We start from the raw sequence: 14,038 nt of genomic DNA, 5'->3' as shown, positions 1-14,038 counted from the left end.
AAACCACATGTTCTACCATCTTGTCTACTCAAATGAAAAGTGTCCATAGGCAGCTTATATAAAGGTTGGAGTAACAAACTAGGGACACTGTATATATTTATATATTAAGTTTTAAAAATAAATTTTGTTTACAGTCTTAGATGTCTTTTGTTTTTCTACAGTCATTACATGAGACAGATACTGGAAGCATTACGCTACTGTCATGACAATAACATAATTCACAGGGATGTGAAGGTAAGTCATTTTTATCACCAACTTCAGTGTTTGAAAAGAAACTAATTTATAACTATGATAATAATTGGAAAATTTCCTTTACTGTTCTTATAGGGAGCATCTTTAATTTTAGTTACAAATAAAGCTTATTTAACTGCTTGATAGTTGGCAATTCATTGTACTTATTCTTAATGGGAACAACTTTCATAATTTCAGTTTCCTTTTATGAAAATGTACAAACAATCTAAAAGCCTGTAATTCCTCTTTTGCCTTTCTGTGTGTGAGAGAGAAATGAAAAATCCAACAAATAGGATGAAACAAATGAAATCCTATACTAAGTTAATTGGAGAGAAAATTAGAATTTGGTTTGGTTTATGTAATGAAAATTCATCATACACTTATATTTTCTTAATATTGCAATGTAGAAAAGTCAGCATTTTCTTTGCAGATAGTTTAAACATAGAGTTAAAGCACAAATAGAGCTGTAATATATTTTATACCTTTAGGGATATGTGAATATTATCATTATAATGTATCTCAGTATCATCAACTTAATAACTCTCAGTCCCTGGCTTATAATAGTGTCCAGCAGAACATCTGTAAGTTCTCTCAGGGAGACTGGTGAGCCTTACTCCAGATCCCCTCCCTTTCAGAGTCAGAGGTCCCCTGAGGTCTCTGACTCTGGCGTACGTTCATGTTATGATATTTTCTCAACAGCCTCTCCCTAATGCTCAGTGTCTACAAATTTGGTGTTCCTTTCCTCAAGACATTTATATTACTAAAGGCCTGGCTTCCTCAATATGCTTTAATGTTTCAGAAAATTAAGTAGAGTTTACTTAAATTTTCTATAATATTTGATAAGTATTATCTGAAATTCTTATAGCTAAAAGCTGAAGGAAAGCATGAGCAATTCCAAAACATTCTAGTCGAACGTTATAATGGCACATGAAAAGAACTAGAGAAATGTACAAAATACATATTAATGTAAATTAGTTATAAAATATTTTATTCATTCTTTAAATGTGGTGATAGGAAAATGATACTATTATTATCACAGTTCAACACTGAACAATCCAGTGGATACATATCTCTTTTATAAAAAACAAAATGTCCTTTTGCATTTAATTAAGATAAGAAAATGCATATACACAGAATAAAATATATCTCTTATAAATATATAAAGTATGGCGGCGAACTTGGCCCAGTGGTTAGGGCGTCCGTCTACCACATGGGAGGTCCACGGTTCAAACCCCGGGCCTCCTTGACCCATATGGAGCTGGCCCATGCACAGTGTTGATGCACGCAAGGAGTCCCCTGCCATGCAGGGGTGTCCTCCGTGTAGGGGAGCCCCACACGCAAGGAGTGCGCCCCATAAGGAGAGCCACCCAGTGGGAAAGAAAGTGCAGCATGCCTAAGAATGGCGCCGCCCACATGGAGAGCTGACACAAGATGCCGCAACAAAAAGAAACACAGATTCCCATGCCGCTGGCAACAACAGAAGCGGACAAATAAGACGCAACAAATAGACACAGAGAATAGACAACCGGGGCGGGGGGAAAGGAAAGAGAAATAAATCTTTTAAAAAAAAAGTATATATATATATATATAAAATATATACCAAAAATGATTATTTGAAACCTTTTAAAATGTATAAAAGAAATTCCTAGTTCATATAACAACATTATGTTTAAAAACTCTTGCTCTAGAGGCAATTTTATCTTGATTGAATTCTGTCCTTGAAAGATGATTATATCAATATCAACATCACGTAATAAATAATGATTGACAACATACTCTACTGTAAGTCAATAATAGTCAACTTTTAACTGACATGCTGGTTTATGTAGATAATCTAAAACAAATCAGTTTTATTCAAAACGTTGTTATAGGGGTATTCCAATGTAGTAGGCACTGTAAAAATTTAACAACCATACTTTTCACATGGTTTAATAATTTAAAACTTCACCTGGTTTTAAATTAATGATCTGTTTGATATAGCCATGAATATTTGAATATTTTCTCCCTTTTTCTTTTTTGTAACTCTTGGCATATGATCCAAAAGCTTTAGGTTTCCCAGAGGTCACAGCATTATATTGATTAATAATATTTTTTTGTTTACTTGCTAGCCATTCCTTTTTAAAATCATCGTAATTGAGTCTAAAAGTGATTGTTTGATTATATACTAAGTTAGATTTGAGTATATGGCACCATGTGATTTGTAGTGGACACTACTTGTTTTGGGGAAGCAGTTTTATATGAAATTACATTGAAAGTAATTGTATAGCCTTTTTTTAATTTTCATTTTTAAAGAAGCTTTTAAATTACATAAATGTTACATAAAAAATATAGGCAATTTTTACATGCCCCATTCCCTCCCACTCCCCCACTTTCCTACATTAACAACATCCTTCATTAGTGTGGTACATTTGTTAAAATTGATGAACACGTATTGAAGCATTGCTACTAATAGTGGACTACAGTTTACATTATAGTTTACACTCTATCCCGCAGCGATGTGTGTCATCACAGTACAAGGTTTCCAACAGCCACACTAGTGACTTCTAAAAAAAAAAACTGTTTATTTTGAAATACTTTCAAACTTACAGGACAGTGACAAAAATAATACATACCCCATACACAGAACTCTTATATACCTTTACACATGCAGATACCCAGATGCACCAATTTTAACGTTTTGGCACATTTTCTGTATCATTTTGTCTATCTGTCTATGTCTGTCTGTCTGTCAATCTATTTTCTAAGCATTTGAGTAGAGGTTGTATACATAATACTCACTTAATACTGCCATTCACATTTCATATGAACAAGAATATTCAGTTATGTAGGCACTTTAAGTGTAGTTATTAAGTTCAGTAAATTTAGCACTGATAAGAAGCTTATAGTCTATCCCAATTTTTTCATATGTCCCAATAATGTCCCTTTGAGCCCTTTGTCCTCCTTTGCTAAATCTCATCCAAGATCATGTATTACATTTAACTGTCATTGTCTCTTTAGTTGCAATGTTTTTAATTGTGGGACCAGATATACAACATACACTTCCCCATCTCAACCACTCCCAAGCATACCATTCAGTGGGATTAATCACATTCACAATATAGCAATACCCTTACCACTTTCCATTACTAAAATTTCCCATCTCCTCAAACAGAAACCCTATACCCATTATGCATTCATTAACACCTCATTCCTCTGCCCTGCCCACCCACATCCCTAGCAAACTGTATTCTAATTTCTGTTTCTGAGCTTCACGTTATCTAATATTTTCTATATAGCTATCATGGGGCTTAAATTTAAAATCTTAACTTTGTAACAATCGTATTTGCTTTGATAATTTGACTTCACTAGTGTACATAAACTAAGTTCCTATATCCCTCTGTCTCCCACCTTTATGTAGTTCTTGTCACAAATTACATGTTTATTCATTGATTCCATAATCATTGATTTCTCATTACATGTTATGCATTTGCCTTTCAGATCCTGTAGGAAGTAAAAAGTGGAGTTATAAACCAAAAGTACAGTACTACTGGCGTTTATATTTACTCATGTCATTACTCTCACTGGAGAGCTTTGTTTTTTTCATACAGCTTTGATCTATTATCTATTGTCCTTAACTTTCAACCTACAGAACTCCCTTTAGCATTTCTTGTAGGGCTGTTCTAGTGGTAACAAAGCCCCTCAGCTTTTGTTTATCTGGGAATGTCTTAACTGCTCTCTCTTTCTCATTTTTCTTTTTATATGAGGTACCAGGGATTGAACCTGGGACCTTGTACATGGGAAGTAGGCACTCAAACCACTGAGTTACACCCACTCCCCATCTCCCTCATTTTTGAAAACCAGTTTTGCCTGATACAAACCTCTTGGTTGGCAATTTTTTGCTTTCAGCACTTTAAATGTCATCCCATTGTCTTCTTGCCTCCATGGTTTTCCTATGAGAAACTGACAATCTTATTGAGCCTCCCTTGTATGTGACACATTGCTTCTCTCGCAGCTTTCAGAATTATCTATCTTTGACATTCAACAGCCTAATTATAATATGCTGCACCATGGGTCTGTTTGAGTCTGTCCTGTTTGGAATTTATATTCATGCCTTTCATTAAATTTGGGATGTTTTCAGTCACTATTTCCTTGAATTTTCTCTCTTCTCCTTCTGGGACTCCCACAGTACATATATTCCTCAGGCTCTGTTCACTTTTCTTCCTTCCTTTTTGCACCTCAGATTGAAAGATTTCAATTGTCTTCAAGTTCATTGATTCATTCTTTTGCCAGCTCCAATCTGCTGTTGAACCCTTCTAGGGAATTTTTTCTTTCTGTTACTATGGTCTTCAGTTCTGTTTGGTTCCTTCTCATAATTTGCATCTCTCTATTGATAATCTCTTTGTGTTCATCTATCATTTTCCTGCTTTTCTTCAGTTCTTTGTCCATGTTTTCCTTTAGCTCTTTGAATGTATTTAAGACCATTTTTTTTTTCTTTCTTTATGTCTTTATGCCTTTGTCTGGTAGGTCCCAGGCCTATTCCTCCTCGATAGTTTTTCTAATGTTCTAATCTTCTCCTTTGCCTGGGCCATTGCTTCCTGTTTCTTTGTATGTTTTGTAACCTTTTGTTGAAACCTGGACTTTTTTTATTTTAGTGTGTTATCATTGGAATTTAGGCTCTGCAGCATCTGTTCCTTAAGGTTATATCCAGCTAGTGTTATGACTGAGCTTTACTTGAATGCTAGAAACTAATCAAAAAAGGGAGAAAAACACAAAACACATTTCCCTATCTTTGCAGATTGACCTGTGTGAGTGCACTCCTGCAGAGCTTATCCATGCAATGGATTTAGAGAATAGCTCTAGGCCAAAGCATAGGGACCTCCCTGCCTTTCTGCACATGCCTTTTGTCTTGAGCATGCACATTTAGCCCTGGGAATTCCCCCTTTACACAGATATGAATGTCCAGTCTTCCCTAGAAAACAGTTTCTTCCCAGTCTCAGACACTGCACTGTACGTCCTACAGCCAGTAATCCTTTGCCCCAGACAGCCACTTGACTGCTCTCCCACTGTGTTCTGAAGGAGAACTTAGTGAGCTGCCTTCTACATGCAGAGCAAGTTCTGGGATGGCAAGTCCCTGAGGCTATTACCAGACAGATTAGGCCAGGTATACATGCTCTCTGCATGTACACGAGGGTGACTCTGCTCCCTCTGGAACCGAACTAGGGATCTGCGCTGGGAGTACTGGCTGGCTCAACCCTATGCTGAGCTGGGCAAGGAGGGCAGCATCAAATAGCATACCACAAGATCCTTCCACTTTTAAGTAGTCTTTTTCTTGTTAGTGCTTACTCTGCTAGTGAAGTCCTTTAACTGTTTTCTGGAGCTCTGAGAAAGATATTTCTGCCAGTTCTTGCTGGTTATTCAAAGCTTCTATGGGGGGATGGAACCTTGAAGTGTATCACTGCACCATTTTGATTGGGGCAGTGCACACAATAGTGACATTTTGGGCTAGATACTTTGTTGTGAGGACTGTGCTGAGTACTGTAGGATGCTTAGCAGCATCTGGCATCTCTACCTACTAGATACCAACAGCATCTTCCCCAGTTGTGACAAGCAAAACTGTCTCCAAGACATTGCCAAATGTCCCTGAGAGCAAAAATCGCCCCAGTTTTTACCCTTTGTCGTAGTATATTTCTCATGCTTTGCCTCCTATAGGAGGCATGCACCTAAATTTCTATTTTTCCCATCCTGTTCTTCACTTTTATTCCTCTTTTCCTTATAAAAGGATGTGAAAACTTCTATTACATTTCAGCAGTTTTCTCTTTTCTTCCTCTCGTCTCTAAATTAAAAGTACTTTAAAAAGAAATAACACACTTGTTAGGTAAATGCAACTCCTGGCTCCTTGACTTCCTTCCTTGTAAATTCACTGGCTCTCCTAGGCACTAGGAGTTTATGGGATTTTCTTGTCCCTCCCAACTCCTGCAGACAGCCACACAGTGCATCGCCTGGGTGTGGAGAAACTAAAGTCCTTAAACCTTTCTATCAACTCTGACTCACTACATACCATTTTATTTTTGTTTTTTGTTTTTTTTTTGTTTTTTTTTTTCTTTTGTATTATTTTATTTTATTTTATTTTTTTAATTTTTTTATTTTTTATTGACTTTGTAATAATATTACATTAAAAATATATATGTGAGGTCCCATTCAACCCCACCCCCCCACCCCCCCTCTCCCCCCCCCCAACAACACTCGTTCCCATCATCATGACACATCCATTGGATTTGGTAAGTACATCTTTGGGCACCTCTGCACCTCATATACATTGGTTCACATCATGGCCCATACTCTCCTCTATTCCATCATGTAGGCCCTGTGAGGATTTACAATGTCCGGTGATTACCTCTGAAGCACCATCCAGGGCAGCTCCAGCTACATACCATTTTAATAACTGAAGTTTGAATTGAGCAGCTTCTCTGAATGCAAACTGCTGCACACATAATTTCTTTCTATTCTGAAATGGGGCCTGAACCCAGGAGGTTTGGGTGCTAAGTTTTAGTTCTCAGAACTGTCTGAGAATTCAGCCAGAAGCATCCACCTCCCCCCCTTCCCCTAGTGTTTCTGTGTATGTGTTTCCTTTAAGTAGTTTTCCTGAGTAACTGGTATCAACACGCCTCACTGTTCTTTGGTCCCTTCTGGTCTCAGTTCTCCTTTCACCTCCTTAGGGCCAGACTTCATTATAAATGGTTATTCATCACATAATACTAGTTGCCATGGCATTGTGGATTTCTTACAGTATTTCTTCCTCTATTCCTCTTGGTTTGTGACGTTCCATTTACATCTTTCACATCAGTTCCCACAACTCCCAAAAGTCCCTGATGTTGTATAAAGAAATTTAAATTCTCATTCAAATGACAGCTTATTTATTTTATTCTTTATTATAAGAAGCACAGTGGTTAATCTCCGGCATTACTTTTGTGGAGCTATTGAATATAGAGTGTGTGTTCAATTCATGCATGGGGTTTTAATAATTGTACTTAGAAAAACCTCTTGACTTAAGAATAAGGTCATCATAAAGTCATCTTTCATTTCTAAGCCTCTCTCCTCCCACTCCCTCCCAAAAAGAACCCCTAAAAAAATCAACTAATTGATTATTTTATTTTATTTCTTTTTTTTTTTTTTTGCTTATTAGATGTGAATCCTTTCACTGCTCCTCCTGAGCCAAGAAGAGCATGTGTAGAGTTTTTTTTACCAGGTGAAAAACATTTCTAGATGTAGTAAAGCTTCCAAATGAGTATCAATTCAGTTGAATTTGGGGGCAGTCAGAGGAAGGTACATGGCATTAGGCTGCAGATTCAAAGGCTTAGCAAATTACCAATGTCCCCTCTGTGCTCCCTTTGTGGTTTGCTAGTAAGCTTCCTTTCGCCAGGAGTAGGTAGAAGGACTCCTTACCAAATCAGTGCAGGATGGGCCATCTTCCTCTTTTACAAAGGGAGCTGAAATTCACTTCCAGGTTGAGTTTGTCTGGCTGGCTTGTGTTCTTAATAGTTTGAAAACCGCCTTAATGAGAGTGTGTATGTAGAAGGAATAAAAGGAGATATGAAAATTTGTCATGCCTAATTTCTACAATATGATATAATCTTGTTGGCCTATATAAGTCAGAATTTGAAATTTCTCAAATTTTGTTTGACTATAACTCCCAGAGACACATACATATACCATTTTTCAGAAATTCAAACTTTAAAATTAGGGTAAATTTAGAAAGTGATATTTTTTGTAATATTATTACAAAGTCAATAAAAAAAAAAAAAGAGTCCCATCCATCAGCCATATGGGATCAAGGTCCCTTCTCAATTAGATGTGGAGTTGTATCACCATCCCAGAATCCTCAGGATTGGTGAATAAAGAATGGACTAGAGTGGACTTGCTGGTATTCTACTATAGGCTTATTGTGATTCTAGTAATGGAAGAAATTATTTCATTGATGTGGAGGCACTGGAGGTGCTGAAGTTTGGGAGAGGGAAAAAGAGGTGCATTTTCAGGACTTAGAATTGTCCTGAGTAACATTGCAATGAAAGATACAGGCCATTATATATCCTGTCATAACCTACAGAGTTGAGTGGGAAAGAGTGTAAAGTACAGTGTTAACTATAATCCATGCTTTTGTCAGTTCTTCAGATGTGCTCATCAATTGCAATGAATGTTCCACTCCAAAGAAAGAATTTGTTAATGTGGAGAAGAGTGGACATTGTGGGGATGGGGAAATTTTGGGAGTCCCTTATATTTTTGTGTGTAACATTTTGTGTAATCTAAGTATCTTTTAAAAAATAAAAAAATACTTATAAAAAAAATATGTACTATTGCGGCGGCTTGCTCGGTCGGTAGAGGTGGGGTCTGGCTGCGGACGAGGGGTCGGTCCAGCTCTGGACGAGGGGTCGGTCCCACCTGGGACGAGGGGTCGGTCCGGCAGCAGACGAGGGGTCGGTCTCACAGGGGTTGCGCGGTTCGGCTGACGGGGTCGCCCGGCGAAGCCGGCGACGAAGGGGTCGCCCGGAGAAGCAGGCGACGAACTGGGGACAAGGGAGGCCAGGCCCTTGTCGGGGGCTCTCAGGACTGGAGGGCGCACGGCAGAAGAACTACCGCGGAGACAAGGTAAACACGCAAGTCCACTTTACTGAGGGAGAGGCAACAGTTTTATAGGGGCTGGGGAAGGCTGATTGGTCGAAGCCACGCCCTGTTCTGATTGGTTGCCGGCGAAAGGTCAGTGGGCAGTACTGGACGGGGGAGGGGTGGTGGTTAGGGATTGGCTGTCGCTGTTGCTGGGGGAAGGGGCAGGGTTTAGGGATTGGTGGCTGCTGTTGCTGGGGTGGAGGGCAGACTTGAGTTTCCCGCCCACGCCTGGCTGTTGCTGCTGTCGGGGGAGGGGAAAAGGGCGGGCTGGATTTTTCCGCCCACGCCTGGCTGTTGCTGCTGTCGGGGGAGGGGAAAAGGGCAGACTGGAATTTTCCGCCCTGCGCCTGCGCAGGGAGAAAGAAGAAGAAGGGTGCTGCCCCACAGGCATCGGGTGGCGCCATCCGGGAGGAGGGGCGGCCGCGGAAGCATGGCTGCCGAGAAGGGGAGACCCGAGGGCACTCTGCGCCCATGCCGAGCTCCCTTCAGGGGTGGCGGTGAGTCCGACCAGCCACCCTATTATGGGGGCAGCGGCTTGGCCTGCCGCGGCCGCTCCCCCGCCAGGCCAGCAAACCACACTTCAGCCTGAGGGGTGACCGCATACTATGACTATAATTAGCCTGTTCAATTACACAAAAAATTGAACATGCTTTACAATCAACTTTCAGTAAAGCATCTATGGTATAAAGATAAACATAATGATAAGTTCAGTCTGCAGAACAGGGAACTAAAATGGAAGTTTTCTATCAGAATGAGTAATGTAAAGAGAAATTGCACACCTTTTTTCCTGCCTTTTTTAAATGTAGGAAACTCTACTTTGGTAACATCTTTAGTCTTCTTTTATAAAATAATGGAGATGTAAAAGTGATTTTTTAAATAATGATTTTGAAAGGATATATTTTTTAAAATTCCTAAGTATAGTGAGAGTCAATACACTCTAGCTTATAGTAAATGAAAATTACTGGTCTTCTCAGTCCCTCTTAGTGTAATGGGTTTTAGTTTTAAAACTCATGCAAAGATAAAACTACTGGTATAACTCTGAAGAAAGCTGGGTGACTTTGAACTCTCTTAGTGACTTTAAGTTATTCTATAGTTAGCTTGTCCATGAAGTTACTAGATTAGACACCTCCTTTTACAGCCAGCAATCAGGGAGGTTATCTGAAGTTCCCAGGTCTGTCTTTGTTTCTGAAAATTAATCAATCAGAAATTAGTTTGCTGCTATAAAAGAATAGATGCAGACAGTAAATACCTGAGGCCAGAATTTGTTGTGAATTTCTCTGAATATTTTCTTCTCTCAGTTAAGCACAGAAGTAAAAAAATAAGGAAAAAAATATTTATTCTTTGTTTTCTATTTTTTGTATATATTTATTTTGGTGGTTTGTATTTTATTTTATTTTTTAAGATACTTAGAATATACAAATGTCACACCTCCCATATTTTTCCACATTGATAACATCCTTCATTAGTGAGGTACATTCATTACAATTGATGAGCGCATTCTGGAGCATTGCCACTAAGCGTGGATTAAAGTTTACACTGTAGTTTACATTCTCTCCCACCCAACGCTGTAGGTTATGGCAAGATTTATAATGGCCTGTAGCTGTCACTGCAGTGTCATTCAAGACAATTCCCAAGTCCCAGAAATGCCCTCATATTACACCTGCTTTTCCCTCTCCCTGCCCTCAGAACCAACAGTGGCCACTGCCTCCACTAATGATAAACTTTCTTCCGTTTCTAGAATTACAATAAGTCTGTAGTACAATAGTAATAAGTCTTCCTTAGTCCATAGTTTATTCCCCAATCCTGATGATTCTGGGATGGTGATATCTACTCCCTCACTAATTGAGAGGGGGCTGTGATCCCATAGGGACTCTATTGCTTGCAGTTATAGACTCTTTCAGTTCCTTGGTATGGATTGTCCTGGGTGAGACCAATGGACTGGAGATAAATGTTGCAACTCCACTGAGATTCAGGATCCAGCTGGCACATGGACAGCCCAAAGATTTAAGTCTCTTGGACATACACCTACCAACTCTAGTACTAATAATAGGTTCAAATAGAAGGACAGAAGAACCACATGTAGGGAAACCACAATTGAGTCCTACTCTATCACTCTGAGGAGCATAAATTCCAAAGTAGGGCCTATTGCCAAGGCACAAAACTCCTGAGCTACCTGTCCTGACTATAGTATCTGGATGTCTCCAGATCCCTCTGGAGTCCTACTATTTGGGGTAGTATCTACTTTAGCAGCCAATGAGATTCTGCTGAGACATGCATAAGCATAACCTCTGGCATGACCACCTAACTCACTTTGAAGTATCTTTACCATATAAACTCATTTGTCTTTACTTTTTCCCCCTTTTGGTCAAGGTCTTTTTCCAGTTGCATTGCTAGTTGGTGCTTGGTAGTAATCCCTCGATGCCAGGGAGGCTTATCCCTAGGAGTCATGTCCCACGCTGGGGGACAAGTAATATTTATATGCTGAGTTCAGCTTAGAGAGAGGCCATATTTGAGCAACAAGGAGGCTCCCAGGAGGCAACTCTTAGGCACCCTGTAGTACTAGGCTAAGTTTCAATTTCAAGAGTAAAGGTTCATATTGTATAGTCATCAATATCAAGGGCCCATCAATGGATCATCCTCCTTCACGAGTCATTGTGCCTGTAATTAGGGGATTCTTGCTGATCCATGAGAGAATGTGGCAGAGCTCTCCAGGATAGGACTTTGATATTCCTTCGGTTATTGTGTGAATCCCCACCCACCATGACAATGCCCCATGAACATTTGAATACATATATATGCCTTATATGTATGCCCGGGTGAGCTTCCTCCCATGTGTCCCCCTGTCACTGATACCCTGCATCAGTGGTCCTCCCCTGCCACAGTTGTAAACCTTCTGTGATCCAAAACCTCTTTAAAAATGAAGCCAATAAAATAGCCAAATACTGTTAATAAGAAAATGAAATAATAATGATAGTTTTAAAAATATGAGATAAAATAGAAAAAATTTTTTCAATAAAAATTTGGGATAATAAAAAATAATGAAAAAACATTTAAAAAAATTTTTTTGGCATTGCCTTTCATCACTGTAAGATCTATTTTACTGTATGTACAGTGACATTTTCTTCTCTTTATTCCCTCAGTGTCTCACTTTTTTTTTTTTTCATTTTATCCTCAAAGAAGTTTGGGGTTACAGAAATGTCACATACCGAATACAGAGGACTCCCATATGCCCAACATCCTCCCCCCTTTCCCCCTTCCCCTATTAATAACATTTTATATGTGAATGGTGTGTTTGTTACAACTGATGTACAAATATTGAAACATAGCTACCAACCATGTTAAATGGTTTACATTATGATTTACATTTTGGACCGTACACTTTTTTTTTTAATATTACATTCAAAAAATATGAGGTCCCCACCCCCCTCACCCCACTCCTCCCCCCATAACAATCTCCTCCATCATCATGAGACATTCATTGCATTTGGTGAATACATCTCAGAGCACCACTGCACCTCATGGTCAATGGTCCACATCATTGTCCACACTCTACCACGTTCCACCCAGTGGGCCATGGGAGGACATACAATGTCTGGTAACTGTTGGACCATACACTTTTATAAACTTTTTTTTTTTTAAAGATTTATTTTTATTTATTTAATTCCCCTTCCCTCCCCCCCGGTTGTCTGTTTTCTGTGTCTTTTTGCTGCGCCTCGTTTCTTTGTCCGCTTCTGTTGTCGTCAGCGGGACGGGAAGTGTGGGCGGCGCCATTCCTCGGCAGGCTGCTCCCTCCTTCGCGCTGGGCGGCTCTCCTTATGGGTGCACTCCTTGCGCGTGGGGCTCCCCCACGCGGGGGACACCCTTGCGTGGCACGGCACTCCTTGCGTGCATCAGCACTGCGCATGGCCAGCTCCACACGGGTCAAGGAGGCCCGGGGCTTGAACCGGGGGCCTCCCATGTGGTAGACGGACGCCCTAACCACTGGGCCAAAGTCCGTTTCCCGCACTTTTATAAACTTTGATGCAGTTCAACATCACATGTATCCATCATAGCAAGATCATGTAGAACACTTCCATCTCCCCCAAAATGCCCCCTGTTCCATTTTTTCTGTTCCTCCCCCCCTCCCCTTTAGACCCATGGCAATCACCAGGCTTTGCTTCTTGAAGGACAAGATTCGTAGTTACTTGCAACAGCACTGAGGGCTTGATAACACTAATCTGCCCTCCCCTATTAGGTACTGCCCATGCTCTCGAGAGACTCCAGCCCCTCTATTTGAGAACATAGCAGGCCTCCCCAGGATGGGAGTCCATTCTATTCTTTTCATAATGAACATTATACAGATATGTTAGAATAACTTCCAGTGATGTTTGAACAAGTGGCTCTTGAGGGATCTGTATGTTGAATTGCTCCTATGTTTCTAATTCAAGAATAAAACATGCTATGAGGTTAATGGCTTGGAAGTGCTATGTATACTTACTTTAAACCTTTCTGAGCACTGAAGGAATCACCATATAAAGAATAAGTGAGTCTTTAAGCAGTCTCGAACAAAGTGGCATGTTACAGTTAGTGGCTAATTTTATTAAACCTTTTTTGTTTGATTATTATCCGAGTGGAGAATGCTAGTACCATGAGGAGTAGATATAGAAAACAGACCATAGCTCCAAACATACTTTTGATCTCTTTTGGAACATAAAGCATGCATTTTTAAATATTTTATTATTATGTATATAATACAGAATATAGTCACCATCATTTGTCTTACTGACAAGATTACATGTAAGAAAGAAATGCTTACTCTTTAAAATATTTACTTATAGATGGGAGAGAAAATTTGGGCAACTTACTTAACTCTATGCATTTCAGTATTTTCACCAGTAAATTAACATTTTATAGATTTATGATAATTAAAATAATACTTGTAAAGCAAATAGCAGAGTGCCTGGAATATCGCAAGTAATCAGTAATAGCTGCTCATAATATCATCATCTGATTTAATACAGTACCTATGAATTAGGTAGCATTTTTCAATTCAAAGGATGAAGAAATTAATACTTAAGCAGGGTAGTCATTTGCCTAAGACCGTCCAGCTAAATAAGAGATGGAGCCAAAATTGAACCTAGAGAGTCTAACTCTAGAGACCAAGCTCTTAACTATAATACTATTATAC

At 39.4% G+C, this 14,038-nt stretch overlaps 1 protein-coding gene across 8 annotated transcripts in view; it reads left to right on the top strand.

Moving 5' to 3' along the window:
• CASK (calcium/calmodulin dependent serine protein kinase) overlaps nt 1–14,038 on the top strand; it is a 435,002-nt gene that overhangs the window by 218,366 nt on the left and 202,598 nt on the right. For all 8 annotated transcript variants that reach the window (XM_058291528.1, XM_058291532.1, XM_058291535.1 and 5 more), the window contains exon 5: nt 162–234. In XM_058291528.1, the coding sequence (XP_058147511.1) occupies nt 162–234 (73 nt within the window). The remainder of the gene's footprint in view (nt 1–161; nt 235–14,038) is intronic.

This window comes from Dasypus novemcinctus, chromosome X (genome assembly GCF_030445035.2).
Source record: "Dasypus novemcinctus isolate mDasNov1 chromosome X, mDasNov1.1.hap2, whole genome shotgun sequence".
Lineage (NCBI taxonomy): Eukaryota > Metazoa > Chordata > Mammalia > Cingulata > Dasypodidae > Dasypus > Dasypus novemcinctus.
The sequence above is the reverse complement of the archived record's forward strand: the minus strand, read 5'-3'. Positions and strand labels throughout refer to the sequence as shown.